Source organism: Budorcas taxicolor, chromosome 1 (genome assembly GCF_023091745.1).
Source record: "Budorcas taxicolor isolate Tak-1 chromosome 1, Takin1.1, whole genome shotgun sequence".
NCBI lineage: Eukaryota > Metazoa > Chordata > Mammalia > Artiodactyla > Bovidae > Budorcas > Budorcas taxicolor.
This window is the reverse complement of record NC_068910.1, coordinates 151,600,620-151,622,051: the sequence shown is the minus strand read 5'-3', so window position 1 is coordinate 151,622,051 and position 21,432 is coordinate 151,600,620. Positions and strand designations below refer to the sequence as shown.

Sequence of the window (21,432 nt, the reverse complement as noted above, 5' to 3'; positions counted from 1 at the left end):
TCCTCAGCACTTCCTGTGTTTGTTCTGAGGTCTCTGTTTCTTTGTTCTTTTCCTAGCAAATGTGAAACAACTGCTAGGCACACACAAAAGGCTTTATTTGTTCCTCAGTTGATGAAGGGGGTGCCTTGGAGGTTGAATGGCAAGCTTGAAGCAGAGAGAGTCCCTGAGGAACACAGTTTCAAAACCATAGAAGAATGTGTGCAGCCTTTCACTTTCTGAAGAGAGACAAATCTCATTTTAGCGTGGGAGTATGTGAGTATGTGTGTGTATGTGTGTGGTGTGCACTTTAGTTAAGACAAAAATAAAGGGCATCCAATGTCACTGTTACATATGGGCTTCATAGATAGCATACCTTGGTATGGAAGGGGATGGCTGCTCTACTGATTTTCTCAATCTGATTTAAAATATTCTCTTAGGCACATGAAGGCTTGTGTTCCAGAATTTGTGTTTAAATTAAAATAATCACCTGATATATCGTGGAAGTGAAATCGTGTGTGTGTGTGTGAGAGAGAGAGACAAGGGGGAGAGAGAGAGTGAGAGATAGTGGGAGAGTGAGTGAACAACAGCAGGAGAGAGAAAGAGTGAGAGAGGGAGAGAGAGTGATGGAGAGAGACAGTGATGGAAATAGATATCTCCATCTATCTAAGAGATGGGGAGAGAGGGTGAGAGGAGAGGGCAAAGAGAGAGAGAGCGAGAGATGGAGAGAGAGGTGGGGAGAGAGAGAAAGGCAGAGAGTGAGAGATAGAAGGGCAGAGAGAGGGACACAGGAGGAGAGAGAGAGGGAGACTAAGAGATGGTGGCGGTGGAGGGCGGAGAGAGAAGGAAGCAGAAAGTGACTTGAAGATGCTATGCTGTTGGCTTCAGAGATGGAATATGGGGCCAATGGCCAAGGAATTCGAGGTACCATCTAGAATCTGGAAAAGGCAAAGGAATGAATTCTCCTTTAGAGCCTCCAGAAAGAATAGAGCCCTCCTGATACCTTGATTTTAGGATAGCTGATTTCCAGAATTACAGGATAATAAATTTGTGTTGTTTTAAGCCACTGAATTTGTAGCAGTTTGTTACAGCAACAATAGGAAACTAATACAGCTGGTAGATCAGTGGTCCATACAGGATTCAAACTCAGTTCCATCATCCCCAAGCCTATGCTCTTCACCACTCTCTAGACTTTATGTGAACTTAGAGGTAATGTGCTGACTCCATTGATGTGGATTTGATTAGTTTTTGTTTAGCTACCAATTATTTGCCAGTTTGGGTAGTCTGAGGGCATATATAGTTGGCAATCTCAAAAACTTTTTTGTTGGATAACTTAATTCCATTGTGTGGAATTTCCTGAAGTTAGAAGATGTAATATATTATACAAGTTTTGTTTCCATCTATCTCAAGGACACTTGATTGAAAATCACAACCTATTGAACTAGAAGGCTCCTACAGGGCACTGAAGATGTTTATGAATACAAGATTACTTGGGCCCTGGGAGGTGAGGCTGCTTAGAACAGTTTGGGCAAAATAGCACCTATTATGAAGCACTGATTTGATACTTCAATGGGAAGTCCAAGGGTATTAACACCACTACTGTATAATGAGCCGAGATTTTTAGTGACTTTCTCTAAAGGAATAAACCTACGGGGAGTGGTCAGAGAGGATCGACTGCGGACAGCCTTGATTGGGGCAGTCACAGAATGTGCCACAAGGAGCTGAAGGGTTTTCTGTTCTGATCTGTAAGTTACTCTGGCATTTTAGAAAACATAGGGTTACTTAATATAATGCTGACAAAGCAAACTCCTTTAGGAAGGATTTTGCTAGTGATGTCAAATAGATAAATCAGACTTAAATAATCAACCAACTCTTGCCTTTTTATTGGAATACATAATTAAAGCTACTTCCCAAATTTCTAACTTCTGTAAAGAGGCATGCCATTGGGTTCACGGCTATTTGGGCTTTATATATGTGTATTTGGGAGACTTCCCCGTCCAGTGGTTAAGACTTTGTGCTCCTAATGCAAGGGGTGTGGGGAGCTAGATCCTGTATGCTGCAACTAAGACCCAGTGCAGCCAAATTAAATAAATAGTTTAAAGAAATATATTTGGAAAAATTACACTAATTTTGCAATTAAGATATTTAATTAGGTGGCTGTGATGGCATTGTGAACTTTGTTAAGGATATTTTTCCTGCATATATAGTGATCTACTCTTTGATAGATATACAGGTCCATTACCAAGGAGTAATATTAGTTTTTAAACTATGAAAAATATTTCTTCTATAGTAACTGTCCATATAATAGCTCAAGATTATAGATAACTTTTTCTGACTATGTAGATTGATAAATGCAAACAAAGGACCCCTGTTCTTCTTGCTCTCTAGAAAAGAGCTTTTCCTGTACTTTGACATATATAAAATTTGGGGGGAGATTATAGGATAAGAAATTATTTGCAAGTTTTATAGTAACTACTTGTCTTAGAATATAATTATCATCTTAAAAATATCTGCTTTCCAGTCACTTTCAGAGTATTTGATATATGCATTGGTGTATAATATGTATTTATTTGCCATTTAAAAATCAAGAATATTAGTAATCATGGCCTACCTACAATTTACCAGCTGAGCCACAAGGGAAGCCCCCAGGTTGGCTTAAAACTCAACATTCAGAAAACTAAGATCATAGCATCTGGTCCCATAACTTCATGGCAAATACATGGGAAACAATGGAAACACTGAGAGACTTTATTTTCTTGGACTCCAAAATCACTGCAGATGGTGACTGCTGCTGTGAAATTAAAAGACGCTTGCTGCTTGGTAGAAAAGCTATGGCCAACCTAGACAGTATATTAAGAAGCAGAGACATTACTTTACCAACAAAGGTCCATCTAGTTGAAGCTATGGTATTCCCAGTAGTCATGTATGGATGTGAGAGTTGGACTATAAAGAAAGCTGAGCACCAAAGAATCGATGCTTTTGAACTGTGGTGTTGGAAAAGAATCTTAAGAGTCCCTTGGACTGCAAGGAGATCCAACCAGTCAATCCTACAGGAAATCAGTCCTGAATATTCACTGGAAGGACTGATGCTGAAGTTGAAACTCCAATACTTTGGCCACCTGATGTGAAGAACTAACTCATTTGAAAAGACCCTGATGCTGGGAAAGATTGAAGTTGGGAGGAGAAGGGGATGACAGAGGATAAGATGGTTGCATGGCACCACCGATGTGATGGACATGAGTTTGAGTAAGCTCCGGGAGTTGGTGATGGACAGGGAAGCCTGGTGCTGCAGTCCATGGGGTCGCAGAGAGTCAGACATGACTGAGCGACTGAACTGAGCTGAACTGAACCTACCATTTAAGGATTCAGTTTGCGAGGGCCAAGGAATTAGCTGTCTAACTGGATTACAAATGAGTAAAAGACAATTTAGGAAGTTCATGGCCCCCAAATGGAAAGGAAAACGTCCTTATTTGATAAACTTGAAGTTATCATCATTGGATGACAGAAGTTAATCCTAATATAGAAACAATTAGAAAGTAAAAATGAAATACATAGGAATAGAATTATTATCTATAACTTTCATGAGGTAGAAGATCAATATGTTCTTTTAGTGTCAGACAGAAAAAAAACCTGTCATTTGACTGACCTTTGGAAGAGGTAATTCCTATGTTGTTTACTCTGTGTTATTTTATATAAGAACTATGTTCCTTATATATTTCAGGAGTTGTCAAGATGGTGGCACACTGGATTTATTTTTCACTGGAAGGAAATGCCAAGTATAAAACCTCTCATCTTAATACAGCTCTTCTCAATATGGTTCTTCAAATTTCTCTTTGATTGACTTAGTACGACTTGCAGCAGGTTTCCCCCATATTTTACTACAAGATTGTCTGCTACCCATTCATTAAATGTAAAGACATACATAATGTTTGGGATGTACTAGACAACGTTCACTGTCTGTCCTGATTTTGCAATGTGATTTCATACTATTCTATAAAATGATGATGTTCCATTTAAAATGACTATTTAACATTTGGGCAGAAAATGATAATTGTACCTTTTGCCCAGAAACTTTAGCTATAAAATTATCGTACCACATTAGAATTCTTTCCAAGGTGTTTGTATGCTAAAACTTTTCCTTTTCAAAAAAAAGTATAATAATGTGAATTGCGTTGCATATTGAGATATAAACGGCAGGTTTGTAATCATTTAAAAAAGAACTATAATCCTTAGGGACTGACAAAAATATAGGGTTTCTGCCTTGAAATATATTTTTAAGATTAAAAAACATACTCTCAAAGGAGAGTCTTCCTTAAGGATAAAAATCTGCGTGACCCAGATGCACTGAGTGCTAAGGCTGAGAAATGAAAAACCTATAGTCCCAACATACATTTCTGAACCTCTTACTTTGGAGGGTGTTATGGATCGAATTGTGTCCCCCCAAAACTCATATGTTGAAGTTTTCACCCCCAGTACCTCAGAATGTAACTTTATTTGGAAATAGGGTCATTGCAGGTGCAATTAGTTGAGTCAGATTGGAGGAGGGTGGGTCCCTAATAAAGAGAGGGCTCTTCTGTTAGCTCAGCTGGTAAAGAATCTGCCTGCAATGCAGGAGAACCTGGTTCGATTCCTGGGTCGGGAAGATCTGCTGGAGAGGAGAACGGCTACCCACTCCAGTATTCTGGCCTGGAGAATTCCATGGACTGTAAAGTCCATGGGGTCGCAAAGAGTTGGACATAAATTCTCCAAGCCAGACTTCAGCAATACATGAACCGTGAACTCCCAGATGTTCAAGCTGGTTTTAGAAAAGGCAGAGGAACCAGAGATCAAATTGCCAACATCTGCTGGATCATTGAAAAAGCAAGAGAGTTCCAGAAAACATCTATTTCTGCTTTATTGACTATGCCAAAGCCTTTGACTGTGTGGATCACAATAAACTGTGGAAAATTCTGAAAGAGATGGGAATACCAGACCACCTGACCTGCCTCTTGAGAAACCTATATGCAGGTCAGGAAGCAACAGTTAGAACTGGACATGGAACAACAGACTGGTTCCAAATAGGAAAAGGAGTACATCAAGGCTGTATACTGTCACCCTGCTTATTTAACTTATATGCAGCTGGAAGAAGCACAAGCTGGAATCAAGATTGCTGGGAGAAATATCAATAACCTCAGATATGCAGATGACACCACCCTTATGGCAGAAAGTGAAGAGGAACTAAAAAGCCTCTTGATGAAAGTGAAAGAGGAGAGTGAAAAAGTTGGCTTAAAGCTCAACATTCAGAAAATGAAGATCATGGCATCTGGTCCCATCACTTCATGGGAAATAGATGGGGAAACAGTGGAAACAGTGTCAGACTTTATTTCTTTGGGTTCCAAAATCACTGCAGATGGTGATTGCAGCCATGAAATTAAAAGATGCTTACTCCTTGGAAGAAAAGTTATGACCAACCTAGATAGTTTATTCAAAAGCAGAGACATTACTTTGCCGACTAAGGTCCGTCTAGTCAAGGCTATGGTTTTTCCTGTGGTCATCTATGGATGTGAGAGTTGGACTGTGAAGAAGGCTGAGCGCCAAAGAATTGATGCTTTTGAACTGTGGTGTTGGAGAAGACTCTTGAGAGTCCCTTGGACTGCAAGGAGATCCAACCAGTCCATTCTGAAGGAGATCAGCCCTGGGATTTCTTTGGAAGGACTGATGCTAAAGCTGAAACTCCAGCACTTTGGCCACCTCATGTGAAGAGTTGACTCATTGGAAAAGACTCTGATGCTGGGAGGATTGGGGGCAGGAGGAGAAGGGGACGACAGAGGATGAGATGGCTGGATGGCATCACTGACTCAATGGACGTGAGTCTGAGTGAACTCCAGGAGTTGGTGATGGACAGGGAGTCCTGGCGTGCTGCAATTCATGAGGTCGCAAAGAGTCAGACACGACTGAGCGACTGAACTGAACTGAATTGAGCGACTTTCACTAATAAAGAGATTTGGACAGAGACTGCATGCATACTGGGGGACATGCACACACGTCGTGTGAGGATTAGAGTTATGCTGCCACAAACTGAAGAGCTACCAGAAGCCAGGAGAGAGGCCTAGAGCAGATCTTTCCCAAGTACCTTCAGAGGGAGCATGGTCCTGCTGACACTTCCTCTAGACTTGTGTGACAACAAATCTCTGTTTAATCCACTCATTTTGTGGTATTTTGTCATTGCAGTCCTAGGAAACTGATACAGAAGGTAATACTAAAGGTACTGGGATCGCAAGAAGTTACACATGCTTTTGATTTTTTTCCTCCAGTATCTCACAGATCTCTCTGTTATATGTCAGAAAAATCAAGGTGAAAGGCAGCTTTTGAGATGGAAATTATGTTGCTCTCTCTGGTGAGTCCTTCCTTTGCGACTTAGTTCTTTCATCATGGGGAGATGCAGAGGGTACTGGAATCAAGATCTGAGAATTATGCTTTGTATCTTTTTCCTAGAACAGCAGGAATTTCTCCGTGTATCCATTCTCATGGATTTTCTTGCAATTAGAGACAGAGGCTCCTCTGTATTTTTCCGGAGGTTAGCTCAGTTTTGGGGCAGTAAGCTCCAGTTTCATAGAAAAGGAGGATTAAGCTGATCTGATAGGATCTGAACTTGTCCTGCCTAAAATGTACCAAGTACAATTTTATTTGCTTGACTACTCAAAGTGATAGTTGAATTTAGAAAATGATTGCTTTGATGTGATATAAAGAAAGTTACTGCATCTGTAAAGGGAAGTGTTGGTGTACTATTCTCACCCGGTATCTCACAGTGATGGTAACATCTGTTAGAGCTTACATGGTGTTAGCACTTACATAGATTGCTTCATTTAATCTTCCCAAGTAACCTATGAGATATAGATCTTACTATTATTAGACAGATGAGGAAACAGACTTAGTTATGCAACTTGCCCAAGGACAGAGAGCTGCTAAGTGGCAGAGCTCGGGTGGGAATCACAAAGTTTAACTCCAGAGACTGTAGGCTACACTCCCACATAAAGTTCCGCTGTCTTGTTTTAGTTACTCTTATTGTTGTAATTTTTAGCATTTCTTAAAAACCACAATTTCCTTCATCTGTGATTTTCCTCACTTACTTAAAAGTATAATAAAACTATGCCAGGAAGCAGCCAGCTGAGGACATGACGGGGAAATGAAACTTTAAACAAGACAGTCTGCAATTATCCTCTCCTTTCCCCTTTAAATTCTCTCCTGCAATCCAACATAACCCTTCTTCTTTGATTCTGGACATCATTCTTTCATCCTTATTTGAACAACATGCCTTTGAATGTGAATGATGATTGAATGAAATCAATGCAGAAAGGTTGCCACTGAACCAGAGGGTGAAAAGCAGTTTTTGAGTCAAATTTGTTGTGGCTTCAAAGTAAGCAGAACTTAGGTGACTTAGTTTTTGCATCCGTGAGAATTGTTAAGTGCAGAGGATGCTGGAGAAGGTGTGATTGATACACTGGTATCCTGTATTCATTCATTGGATGACTACTTATTAGTCCTTATACAGACAGTTTAGTTTGAATACGTTTAATTCCAGAACAGTGTTCAAATAAATTCTTGTAAGAAGGTAATTCTTGGTTGCTTCTTACAAGTAACCCATTTATATGACAACAAATGAAATTGTCTCAATAATATACCAGGTCTCTAGAACATTTTAATTGTCACTTCAATCCACTTAAAAGGGCTGCCTATGTTTTTATTTTACTAGACTTTCTCATACAAAATATTTCCATTCAGAACTTGAAAAAACCCTACTCTGAAAGAAACACTTTAGTTTTAAAGATTTGCTATATGATGTGACTTGAGATGCAATGATGTAAATATGAAAATGGGCACTGAAAAATGATTCATTGCTAATAGTGGTACTTTAATGTTCAGCAAAATTGGTTGGATAATATCCAGTTGGCGTTTCTTAAATAAACAAAAGTGATTAACTGCTTTATGTTGAAATAAAGTTTCATCTGGTTGCAAACATTATTCTCCACTTAAAATGCACTGTGGAAAGAAATGTGCATTTTTTTACTGTGAAAATGAACTACTTGAGGATAAGTTAAAAGTGAAAGAATTACCGGCTGTGTTGGACGTTACTGGCCTTGCTATTGCCTCCGATTTGGTTTCACAGAGAAAGTCATCGATGGAGGGACTCAGGAGGGGTCTGCTTTCTTGCTGTTCATTCACCAGCTGAGAACAAATGGAACACAGATGTTAAAGGGCTTTGTCAAAGTCCAGCATCAGATGAATTAAAATGCAGCCTTGCAACAAAATAGGAATAGCAAGCCTACCAAAAAATCAATCAATAAATAATGGGTAGGGGCAAGAAAGGAAAAAAATAAAGTCAAGGAATGGGGAATAAGCCTTTTAGCACTGTCATATTTTTGATGCAGCAAACTTTAATTTTTAAAGTTTCAAGCTTTTTTTCTCCTCCTAGAATGGTTTTAGAATTATCCTCCAATTTCACTATGTAAAATATGACACCTATGGAATCATAGTTCCTGAGGGCCAACCTCACTTTTCACTTGGCCAAAAAGCTCTTACTGAGACGCACAACCTCCCTTGCATTTCCTTGGACTTCTTTTATGCAAATATTTTGAGAAAGTAGAAAATATTGCTATGTTAACTTGATATATATATCAAATATATATATATTTGTGAAAATCTGCATGTAAAGTAGATTTCTGTCAATTTAATTCAATTGGCGTATTCTCTAATTTAAGAAATCTTTCAGTTTGGTATTTCTTAGGGCTCATTATCAGTGGCAGCCAACTATTTACTTCCAATTATTCTGCACTTCTTTGAATCCAAACATTCTTAAGTTCTGTTCCTATGATTAAGGGAAAAATTACACCTAAGATACACAAGTGGTTAGCCCCCAAATGAACTGTCCTAGTTTTCTGGGAGTTTCTATCTTGGCCTTTCTTGAAATGGGCATTGTCATCTAGTTTTCTACTTGTTATAAGAAAAAGATGTGCCAAAAAAATCTCTAGATTTTTGAAATGCTTATTTGCAAGGCTGTATTTTAGGAGACACATAAAATAACAAATGAACTGTTTTGAAGTATTGCCAAATCAAAATATGTTCTATGACTCACTTTCACTTCATTATTTCTCTGGCAGTGTTAGTGGTATTATAGCTTAGAGCTTATGGACAATGACAAGAGACTTAAATAATGGTAAATATGGGAAGAAAAATGTAATTCTACCATTGGAGAAGGAGGAATATGGAAACATTTAGTGATTATTTGGGGATGAAAACTGAGAGGCACCTTTAGTAATTTTACACATTCATGCTATTAGCCTAGATAAATCTCAGATCTTCACTACAGTCTAAATTTTGACATAGTGTTGGCAATTTAATTTTCATACATATTAATTTGTACTTTTATCCAGGGCTAAGAATTAATGCTCATTTTCTTTTGATGTTAAAGTTACACAGATAGAAAAATTTTTGATTATTATAAGTTTTAATATTACTGTGTATATGATGGGTTAGTCACTAAGTCATGTCCGACTCTTTTGCGACCCCATGGACTGTAGCCTATCAGGCTCCCCTGTCCCTGGTGTTCTCCAGGGAAGAATACTAGAGTGGCTGCCATTTCCTCCTCCAGGGGATGTGTATAAAGACTTAACAGATTTCTGTCAATTATCTGAGGTCTGTGTTGGTAGTAACCTTTCTGGGGAATGCTCTTTTAATCCATGAATGAAACTCCTGAGCTTCTTTGCATTTTGTCTTCTGAATTTGAACATTCTTAGATATCACCATCCTATTTAAATGATTTTTTTTTTTTAAATGTTGAGGGACTATGGGTCTTTCATGTTTCTGGGATAAAATATATTAGAATTTTTGTAAATGCCATGGTTAAAGGCAGCTCTTCTGAAAGTATGATTAGTTTTCCAGGATCTGTTTTTCATTTATAAGTAGTTCATGTAAAAACTGTGTTAACACAATTTCTTAAAGAACCATATATTAATGTATATTTCTTGGTAGAACTGGCCCTTTTAATTCTCCGTACTTAGTGTAATGAGCCCATCTAGTAGGATATCACCATAGCGATGTGGTTCTGATGTTGCAACAATGCCTCCCTCTAGGCTGTGTCATTCTCATGGGTGGCAAGTGACAGCTGGATTCTGCTGTGCTATGAGCACCATGGAAGACGAAGGCCACCACCAGATATGACCCCGTGCTACACTCACAGAATTACTTGTAACAGGCTTACATTTATTATGTTGTGCATTCTGATCACTAGGTCTTATTGACCTAGGTTACAGTGAAAACGTGCAAAAACTCAATACAACTTTGACTTTAAAATATGTATAAATAGGTATTGTGATGTCATAACTCTTTGTCAGCCATTATTTCTCTGAAGAAGTCTGATTCTGTTGATAGAAAACTAAGAAAATTTATTCTCTTACTCATGGTTTTGAGAAATATCAATTATTATGTAAAGATAGGTTTACATTTGCACAAAACTCTCCTTATACTTTTTTTTTTTACTTTGGATACAATTAAATTCCTTTGTAAATAAAAGGACTATTTCCAAATCACAGTTTTGTGAGTAGACATGTGGAATTTAGACCTAGATTTTCTATAGTTTCAGAAAACCAGGGTATTAGATTTCTGTAGATACTTTTAGTTGTAAACACTGAAAAAATACAGTCTAAATTTGATAAAAGTATTCTAGAAAGTAAGACCTTTCCACATAAATATCTAAATGGAAAAATAAAGGAAAGGAGAGTTAATCGAAAGACCTGTATTTTTAGGCATCTGCTTTATCAGAGGTAATAGTATTTTATTTATTTACTGAATCTCTTTTCTTATTCAAACTTCAGGCTTATTGTCTAGAAAAAGAACTTTCAGCACTCAGATTTTTTGAGCATAGGAAGAACACCAAAGAGAATGTTGTTCAGAGAAACCCTAGACAGCCCAAGACTAAGGTGTGGCTTTTCCTTATAAGGTCTTTTTCATACCTCCTGTCTTATTTGTGACCATATTTCATCCCTGGACTGGAGTTGTTACATCTGTCCCATTCTCATAATCGAGCTCTTCCTGTGATTTCCTTCCATAGGTACATATCAAAGAGGAAACTTCACATGACTTTCTGAGTCTGCTTTTCAAGCTGGAGTACAGTTTAGCTGTCAGGAAATGCTGAGCTTAGAGTAGGGGTTTGAGGCAGGGCTCAGGGGTGAAGAAGATGAAGGGCCCAATTTCAGATCGCATGGAAAGGTAATTTGGGAGCTGAAAGTTTTTTGGTTCTGATTGAGATATGGAAGATGAAACAGGAGATATCATGAAAAACACCTTTTCTTACAAGTTCTGAGGTCAGAGGCTATGTCTCTCATATTTATATCCTTCACAACTTTGAATAGAATGTCTTTATATAAAAGGGGCTCAATCAATGGCTACCAAATAAAAATCTCTCTAAAAAAGCCCTATTCTGAACTGTATCTTCAGTTGGATGAATTTAAAAATCATTATTTTATCCATATTTAGCCCTATTTAATTTTTATTTGTATAGATAAGAATGACTTTTCACATGCCCCTCTCCTGATTTTCAAAAAAAATGTATGGCTTTCCTGTGGTGAGTTGAGAATAAGCTAACCTTTTAGGTCCTAAAGGAATATTGTAAATGAACTGAACCCCCCAAATAGTTCCCCTAAGCTTTACTTCCAAATAGTATACCATTTATTCTGTCTGTATTCATTGGTAGGATATAGGTTATTGACTTTCTCTTAGAATTACTTCCTTCAGTTTGAAAATACTTTATGAACTTACCTCATTTCATCCTTTTGGCACAGAGTATATTAATGTTATAAAATAATAAAAGGTGAGTCAAAAGAGTTCCAGGTTTTTTTTTTTTAAATACTGAGTTGGAGTGATTCAATTTGGGTTCAATCAGATCAAACTGAGTTAAAATGACCCACTTCATTAGTTGCTAAAGACCTTTGTCTCAAATTTACATTTAAAATTTTCCTTTATTATCCTTCTTTGTCCTCTTCTCAATATTTAGATTACTTCAAAGGCCTTTCTAATGGTGATAGAATCTTATTTCTCTTTCAGAACCCCAGTCTATTGACACACTGTCTGGTAACCTTTTCCAGTGCTAAAGCAGTGAGTGCATTTTTACAGCATCTCCATGTTCCCACACTTTATCTAGTTTTATAACCTTGGCTCTATCTGTTTTCCTCCCTCTATACTATAGTCTCTTCAAAGGTAGAGACCTTATCTAATTAATTTTTGTGTCTCATTTAGAAATTTAATAAATGTTGGCTGATTTTATACAGCCCAACTGAATGGTGACTTGTACAAAAGAATGATTGCATGGACTTTCTCAATTATTTTGTACTGGGCTTGATCAACTCAGAGAGAGGCCAGTGGTCCTCAGAAATGTTTACTAAATTCCTGGCAAACTTTAAGCCACAAATCTGAGTCCATTTTTCTCCACTGTCACATCACTAAAATGCATGGAAACTTAGAAGTACATAAAGGAATATTTGCAAATGCGAGGCTTCTACCAGTAAGTCTAAAATGCAGAGTGAATTCTTAACGAGAAAAACTGAAATAAAGGCATGGACCTGCCTCATTGCATCTTTGGAAGCAGGACATGGACCAATGCAAATGTGAAGCCAGTGACACTTCAAGAAATAACACCACTACCTCAGGGATTTTAAATCAGAGATATAAATTTAGAGATTTTGAGGGAAAACTCTTACATGATCAATGGACATGGAAACAAAAGGAAACAGAAGTAAGATGATAGGTGAGAACTTGCCTGTAGGAGCTTCTTGTCACTTAGAATTCAAAAGCCTATTGAACTTTTACACCTTCTTTGTAATTGTAGGTTGTAAATGACATATTCAGTCAAATGCCTTCAACTTACTTGTGACTCAGTCAAAGCAGTCAGTTGATGTGACTAATAATAGCCACTCAGGACCAAATTGATTCTTATTTTATATCAATACTGTGTTCAGTGTTGAGCAAAATACAGACAATATTACTCAGCTTTAATGAATTATTGCCTGTTTTAAAACTTTGTCTAAAAATGCATTTGCCTTAGTTCAACTTGAATTTCCTTAATATAAATGTCAAAAATTAAATTATTAAATTAAAATTAAATTATTATCTGATCTAAGGAGAGTATTTTGTTTTTAAATACTGCTTGCTACTTAAGCTCCAGTGCATTAAAGATAGCTTATTTTGTGACTTAGGTCTAAGTTTATTTATCTTTAAATAATATATTGCTTAGGTGTTTCATTAAAAAATATAGAGCTAAAGTTTGTGATAGCTTATGTCACTAAGAATTAACTCCAAATTCAAATACATTTTTGGTGAGAAAACAAGATCTGTAAAGGATTCATTTTTCTATAATTTTACACTTCAGATTGATAATCTTAATCTCTTGTTTTAAAGTAAAATATTCTGTTTTTTTAAAACATTTTAGTATTTAAAGAATAATTTTAAGTTAAAATATCGAAGCTAATAAAGAACAGTTGACAAATATCTCATATTTATAATGTTGATTAAAAATTTGTAAAAATATACCAGTCTTTTTAACCTTTTTAAAAAATAGAAACAATAAGATTGTTTTGTTTTTATATAAATAATAACACAAATATGTTTTCAATAGATCTTTATATATTTTGAAAATTCTTTTATTTGTACTCCCTTGATTAAAAGTATATGTCATTTGTTAAGTAGATTTTGTTCATAGTTTTGTAATTAAATTGTGTATGGCTTTATTAGTCCTATCCAAGATTAGAAATGTGTGCAAAGCCCATCAAAATAGTCTCCATATTAAAACTAAATTGACTCAATCCATTGAAAAGACAAAACAACTAAATCATTAATGTGTACCCTGTAAGTATTCAGCCTTTGAAGGCTTTGTGACAGTAACTCTGCCACCTGATGGAATTAATTTATGAGCTAATAGTACTAATGGCCCTGCCCCGTCTCTTGTTCTATAATGGGTCCCAGTGGAATCTGCCTGTGAAGGATAGTCATGTGATAATTTTCAACTCTTTGACTTGCTCTAAATGCCAACCAATTGACTACAAATATTTTCCTGCCAGGATAGTTAGAGCCTTGTAAAATGTGAATTTATTCATGGGGAAATGAACAATTACTGTTTATAACTTGAGTAATACTACTATCAAAGCAGGACAGAGAATATAATTAAAGAAACTGTTTCAAGTTAGGTGATAGAAAATCCAAACAAGTCTGTATTTAGCAATCTTGTATTTTTCCAATTAAGGACATTACTCTATCTTTATCAGACACAAAATTAAATCAATATTGAAGTGGGGACAGATAGGAAAACAAAGGCTGAATTAAAAAAAAAAATTCCCTTGACCCAAAGAGGTCTGCAACACATAGTTTTGAGACACAGCAGAAAATGAATTGGCTGTACCTTGCTAACAAAAGTATTCAATACCAGGGCAGGTGGTTAAAATGAAAATTTCGAAGGTTCCTTATGAGAGAAAAGAATTCCCTAAAGCCACTTCATTCTCATAAAGAAGAATAAAAATTTTTCTCTGATATACTCAGTCTTCTGGTACATAGTTTTCCCGTCTAGACTGAAACTGGATTTATTTACTCTGTTACAGTCTGGAGTACTACTGTTCAATGGAAATATAGTGAGAGCCTGGTAATTTAAAATTTTCTAGTAGCCAATTTAAAAACAGTAAAAAGAAATAGGTGAAATAATTTTAATAACATTTTATTTACTCCTGTATATCCAAAATATTATCATGTCAACATGTAATCAATGTAAAAATTATTCAGGTGATGTGCTTAGTTGCTCAGTCATCTCTGACTCTTTGCAACCCCATGGACTATTGCCTGCCAGGCACCTCTGTCCATGGGGATTCTCCAGGCAAGAATACCGGAGTAGCTTGCCATGCTTTCCTCCAGGGGATCTTCCCAACCCAGGGATTGAACCCAGGTCTCCTGTATTGCAAGTGGATTCTTTACCATCTGAGCCATCAGGGAAGCCTTAAAATGATAGTTTACATTATTTTTCTTTGGACTAAATCCTCAAAATCTGGTGTGTATTTTATACTTACAGCATATCTCAATTCAGGGTATCCACAACCATGTGTGGGCTAGTGGCTACTGTATTGAATAGCACACATCTTTATTTCCTCCAAGAATTGATGGTTCACATATTTTTTCCCTTCAAACCTCTCATCAATACACATTTGTTTCCATACTGTTTGATTTAAAGTGTTAGTCTAGGACAGAGTGAACTTAAGCTTCTATGAAGAGCTTGACATATTGTTTGCAAAGAATTACTAATAAAATGAAACAAAAAGAGCAATTCTCAGGGGTCAGACAATTTCTGAGTTCAGGTCACCTAACCAACTCTTCTGTTTTGTTCACTCTGTTCAGTGTACTATAGATGACTTGACTGCAATATGCTTGGCTTCATCTCTCTAAAAGAAATCCTAAGAATCACATAATACAAAAATGCTTCAATATAAACTACACTTACCAATCTGTGGAATGAACAGTTACTAAACTAGTTAGGCACTCGGTGTTTCAAAGACTCATTCTGTATTTTATCAATTATGATTGTCCTGAAGACATTATTGAGACAGCAGCAATTAGCTTCTGACATTTCTGAAATCTGTGAATGAGCACCAGTGATGGCGATGAGTCAGTGTGTCCCGCAGTATGTAGCACTATGTCATAGGAGTTCTACAGGAGACACGGGACAGACATGTGTCAAGACACACATTCACACAAGATAACGAGTAAGAATGTGGTATGGTACACAGATTGGATGCTGTGGTTGCCATGAGAAGTACTCACTTGTTCAGATCATTCTGCTGCTTTTTGGCCTGTGCATGCCACTGGTGCATAGCAGGGAAGAAGCCACTTGTGTGTGGTGGAAAAAGTATATCAACTAATAAAACCGCATTTGACTGGGAAATAATTGTATCACAGCTGTCATAGGATTAATTTCACAAAATTATCAACACAATAGGTGCATTGCATTTTATGAATCAGAGCTCTTCATTTGCTGATTCATAAATGAGCCAGTATGCAACAAGAATATGATGCATCAAAGAAAGCATTAGATCATCTTCATGCAGAAAAATTGTAACTATTACTTCAAAAACAGTTAAAGCAACATTAGACAGGGATTAAAGAAGGAACTTGGTACACACAAATATTCTGAATATGAGAAAATGGTAATAATCACAGTTTCTTTTCTGATTAAAAAAAATCCAAATTCTTATTTTACATTAAATTTAGTTTAGGTTCTTGAGGTAATCTTGGACATTTGAAAAGGATTACTGGGCGCTAGAGCTTGGCCTAAATTCTGATGTCCTGAAATGATTTGTTGCAGCACACTTACGCCAACTGCAAATTTGGATAGGTCTTATCTACTGGTGAATATGGCTCTACCATTAGCCAAGAATTCTAGTTCTTGGCTAAATAGTTCTCTACCTAGTAGTTCTCACCTCCCATAGCATTTACCTGAGGAACTGTGGACTGTACATTTTGGACATGGATTCTACAAAGGGCAGGAAATCAATGTAAAACTGTACATGTTTTACTATGTAAACTAACAAAAGAATGGAGGCCTTGGTAAATATCAAGCAAATTTCTTTCCAATTTTGATTACTTGTGTCATTGGCAAGAAGTATCTCTTCTTTTGGATAAAACAAAAACCAAAAACTAAAAAAAAAACAAAACTCACAACATAAGATTATCCCAAAGTCCTGGGAATCTTCAATAACTTTTATTATTCCATTTTGATGTAATATGTTATAATTTTCATTAGTTACAACATAGTGTTTAGAATAAAATAAAACCACACATGTTGGCAGCAGCTGGGGATGTGGTCTGATGCTATTCTAAAAATAAGTTGCCATAATTTAGCTTTTGATATAAATGCTTTTCATGAGGAATTTAAATGGACATTTTTTCTAAATTGAGACATGTTCATATAATTGGAACTGAATCACTGCACTTACTATTGCATTATGGAAAAAAGAAATATTTAATATAACAATCTAATCTAAATTATAAGATAAATGCAAGTAAAAATATTTTGCATTTAAGAATTTAAAGCTGATAGTTCCACAGAGTGGTGATGAGTATATTATACATATGTATGTGGATTTTACAGGGTGTTTCAAAAGTCCCTGAGGACATACAGGATTCACTCTCGGCATGTCTTTGCATACAAATGCAAACCTTTTTCTATACTTGTTATAATAAATGCTGAAAATGGCCCTCATGTGCTTTTAATAGAGATGATATTTTTGTTGCCAAGGTCACCAAATAGAAGAGGGATCACAAATGCCATTTTCTGCATGGGGACTCAGGGACTTCTGGCTCATTCCTGTAAATTAGTCATCCACATAAATATGTATAGACAGATATGTAGTATGCATAGTCACAACATAAATATATTTAACATTTAAGAAAATTTAGATATTCTACTGGTAAACTGACATATGTATGCAATATAAGTTGTATTTATCCATAGGAATTTTTTTTTGGTTGTTGTTGTTCAAATGTACCATTATCTTAATTGTACTTTCCCAAAGTTGTTAACAAGACTCCTTTATAAAGAAGCAACATGTTTTACTTGCACATACATTTTCTTTTCTTAACTAAAGTTGAGTAATGAAAATTAATATCCACGAATATGTAACTAAATGATGGAATTTTCATTTAATTTTGGTTTTCATTGTATACTGTACAATTGTTTCATTGAAACTATGTTTTTTAAAAATTGGATCGAGTTAATGTTTTTTTTTTCTAGTTAAAAATCACAATATCTGATATATTAACATATGTCAGCTTCCTACAGGAACCCGAAGGGTCTGCCCACCTGTGATGTCATAGTAAGGAGGGGCTTTTCTTCAGCAGACTCCTCCCTCGGTATCTCCTTCATCACCATGGCAACAGCCTTATCTGCCGCCCTAGAGCCTTTCCCCTATAACAGTGAAATCAACAATGACTTGTGTCAGGAGAAATCTTTAACTTATTATTTATCACAAGATATTCTAATGTTTAAAGAGCAATCCAACATAAATGAAGAGGTAGGCTGCTGCAAGTGAATCTTGAGGCTTTTGGCTGAGGAGAAAACACATGAAATCTGAAAAAAGATTATTTGTGAACTTTTTAGTTAGCTACTTTTTCACCTTTACAGCTGACATATTATATTATATTTAATTTTAACATAGTATTTTATATGTATAATATATTTTAAGGCAATTTACATGACATGATGATTTTTTTAGTATTGATTTTAAAACACTATGGATTGCCTGTTATGTTCATTTAAATTTATTCCTGTATAATCTCTAAGTGTTTTAAATGACAGTAAGGAGTCTAGGATAGGGATTAGGATCAGGGTCTCACTCCCACAGAGAAATTTTGCTGGGTGGTGTCTGGAGTCTGTCACTTTTGATTGGATTGGGCACAAAAAATAAATGTGTCATAAAACCTCTAAAAATTCTTCAGTAGCCTAAAGTCACAGAAATTCATCCAGCTTGTTTATTTTGGGGAGGTACTATGGAAAAAAAAATGCAACTCTCAGTGTTCTTGAGGTCAAAAAATGTTAATAGAATTTTAAAAATGTCTTTTAACTGGAGAGTCTCATAAATCCACATGTAAATAAAGGATGATTAAGAATAGGGGCACTGATATACTGATATGTACAATTTTTTGGTCTCACACAAACATAATTATGGACTGTAAGGGGTATGTTGGCTTTCTATGGTTTTAGTTTACCAGATTATTGTGTTTTTGAGGGTAGATAGAGAATTAAAAAAAAAACAACAGAAAACAAAATATCACCTTCCCAGCCCAATTAGCACATCTCATACTATGTAAAAATTAAATCATCTTTAAGCGCTTTAAAAACAAAAACTTCCACTGTCTTTGGTCTGTGGGCAGAGCCTCCCTGGAGAAAACAACCTTATACTAGATACAATGTGAATATCTGTGTTGCAAATTTATGTAAAATACAGATGTAGCATACAGAGATACCATAGGCAAGGAAACAAAAATGGACATATGAGGGTCCCTTGTCTGAAAAGAAGTTAAGAGCTAGGGTCAATATTAACTCCAAAGATTAATAGTCTCTATGCAACTAAAAGGATAGACTTACATTATTATCTTCGGTTTGCACAGGGCTTTAAGTATTTAGAAGGTAGGTTGACTCTAGGAAGCAGAACATCCATTTTTTCAAGCATTGCCTTTCTAAAATGTAACCAGTGGCAGTTTTTATTTACCAGAACCAAGAAAAACTTTGTCTAGTTACCACATTTAAAACTGTGTGAATCTCTTTACCATGCTGAAAGCTTGTTTCTTTGGTTTGTTAACTTAAGAACTAGCATTATTGAAAAGTAATGTGTTATTTCTACAATATAATATCAACTATTAGAGATTTTATTGAGCAGATATAACAGCAATAATTTTCTTTAAGTGTTCTGAAAAGTTTATATGGCTACAATGCTTTGATTAATTGAATTCTGAAAGAATAAAGGGAAACAGTGGTTAACTGCATAACAAATTGGGGTACATAATGATCTCAGGTTTTTCCTTTAGTAAAGCACTGTCATCTTCCTAATATACATACAGTTCTGAATTCTGGAAAATGATTCATGGCACTGCTAAGCTATTTGACATGTTTTCAAAATGTAAAAATTACTTGGATAAAACATTATATAGAATAAGCTCAGTATGTCTTTATAAGCTATACTCATTTGCAAAGTTTATATAGTTTAACATATTTTTGCAGCATAATTTTTCAAAAGAGCAAAATCATTTGTGAAGAATTCTTTCCATGCTCTGAGAAGTGTAATAATATAGCAATAAACAGTGGCATGCTTATATTAAATTCCTAATATATTTTAAAAACATATCTAATGTTACAAGTTATAATTTAAAAAATAATAATTCAGATTCTTTCCTTGGGCTAAGAAAAAAAATCAATTGATAAGCATCTCAAAAAATTTCAGGTCAGTATTTCAATATACTATTTATTTGAAATGCTACCAATCCGTAAACTATGTATAGGTATTTTTCACATGTGCAACTATAATAGCTAGAATTAGCAACGGACATGCCATTTCACTAAAACAAAACCAAACCAAAACAAAAATTAGTCCTTTCATGCTGAACTCTAGAACAAAGCAGTGGTCAGCTAGAAAGGATATATAATAAACACATGCGGTGCTTTTTATTTCTTGCAGAAAAACCCACCAAAGCCAGGGTCAGGTCACTTTTTTGAAGACAGTGCCACTTTTTCTTCAAGGTTACACCTACTACCTGAAAAAAGTCATGACACCCAGGTTAGTGCCTGCTAGCAACTTTGTTTCCTTTACAGCCTCTTGGCTTTTGAGTTATTACCCGATGAACTTCACTGTTTCGGAAGTGTGATACAGCCCCAGAACAGAGTGGGAAGGTTGGCTCCATGACATGTCCGCAGTTCCAGACAGAGTGTCTAAAACCACTGCCAAGTCATGTGACTGAACTTACATGTCAAAGCAAGATCCCCCCAGGTCATATTGCCACCTCTACCTTAAAAATTAAAATCAAGATTTTATCTTAAAATAAAGCTGTGTTATTTCTGACTTGTCCATTTATCTTGTGGGATAATGCTTCTAGAATTCAGAACCTGGCAGGTAACTGAGTTGGCAATTCATGAAATTATACAACTTGGCTTATCAGCAGCTCTCTAGGACTGACAGTAATACAACTGTGCAGGTTTTACTTTTCTTTTTTAAATTCAGTGACTTAAAACATTGGAAGAAAGAAATACACATAGTTATTCATATTTCAAGTTCAACTTTTAAAATATTACTACACCAAAAGATCAGTATTAATCTATTATTTGAAACAACTTGAGCACAGCAAAAGGAAATATATACTGACTATACACTCAAGCATATAGATGGATTTAGATTACATTAAGCCAATATGCTTCTACATCATTCTAGCCACAACAGAAAGGAACAGTGAAACTTTGCAAGTTGATTATCATATCATGACACCCTCCAGAAATTATTTCAGCCCATTTCTTTTCAAATAATACTTCAAAATCACCTTTTTCTGCTTGCTCATTTAATCTCTTGAGATATTTTTGACTGTTTGGAAAACAGTATCAGCATAAAGGGAAATGTCTTTCATTTTGTGCGGTTTGCTAGAGAAAATTCTTTGATTTTTTAAAGTTTCTTTTATCATTTTGTTTGTTCACAAATGAGATATATAAAATAGTAGCTTTTCTAAGAAATAATAATTCTTGAGAATAATATTTTAATTTCTATTATAACACCAGGCATAAATGAATGAAACACAGGGAGTACAGTAATGACACTAACGTTTATTATGAAAACTCAATTTTGGCCCACTTCTGTGTTTTTAATAGAGAATGTAAGAAACAGAGTAGATGGAATTATCCAGGCAAGAATA

General features: G+C 35.7%; 1 protein-coding gene across 1 annotated transcript in view; it reads right to left on the bottom strand.

Annotated features, from left to right (window-relative positions):
* Nucleotides 1–21,432, bottom strand: part of PEX5L (peroxisomal biogenesis factor 5 like) — a 205,758-nt gene that overhangs the window by 111,362 nt on the left and 72,964 nt on the right. The window contains exons 4-5 of the mRNA XM_052638244.1: nt 17,843–17,947; nt 8,070–8,181 (exon numbers count right to left, since the gene is read on the bottom strand). Of these exons, the coding sequence (XP_052494204.1) occupies nt 8,070–8,181; nt 17,843–17,947 (217 nt within the window). The remainder of the gene's footprint in view (nt 1–8,069; nt 8,182–17,842; nt 17,948–21,432) is intronic.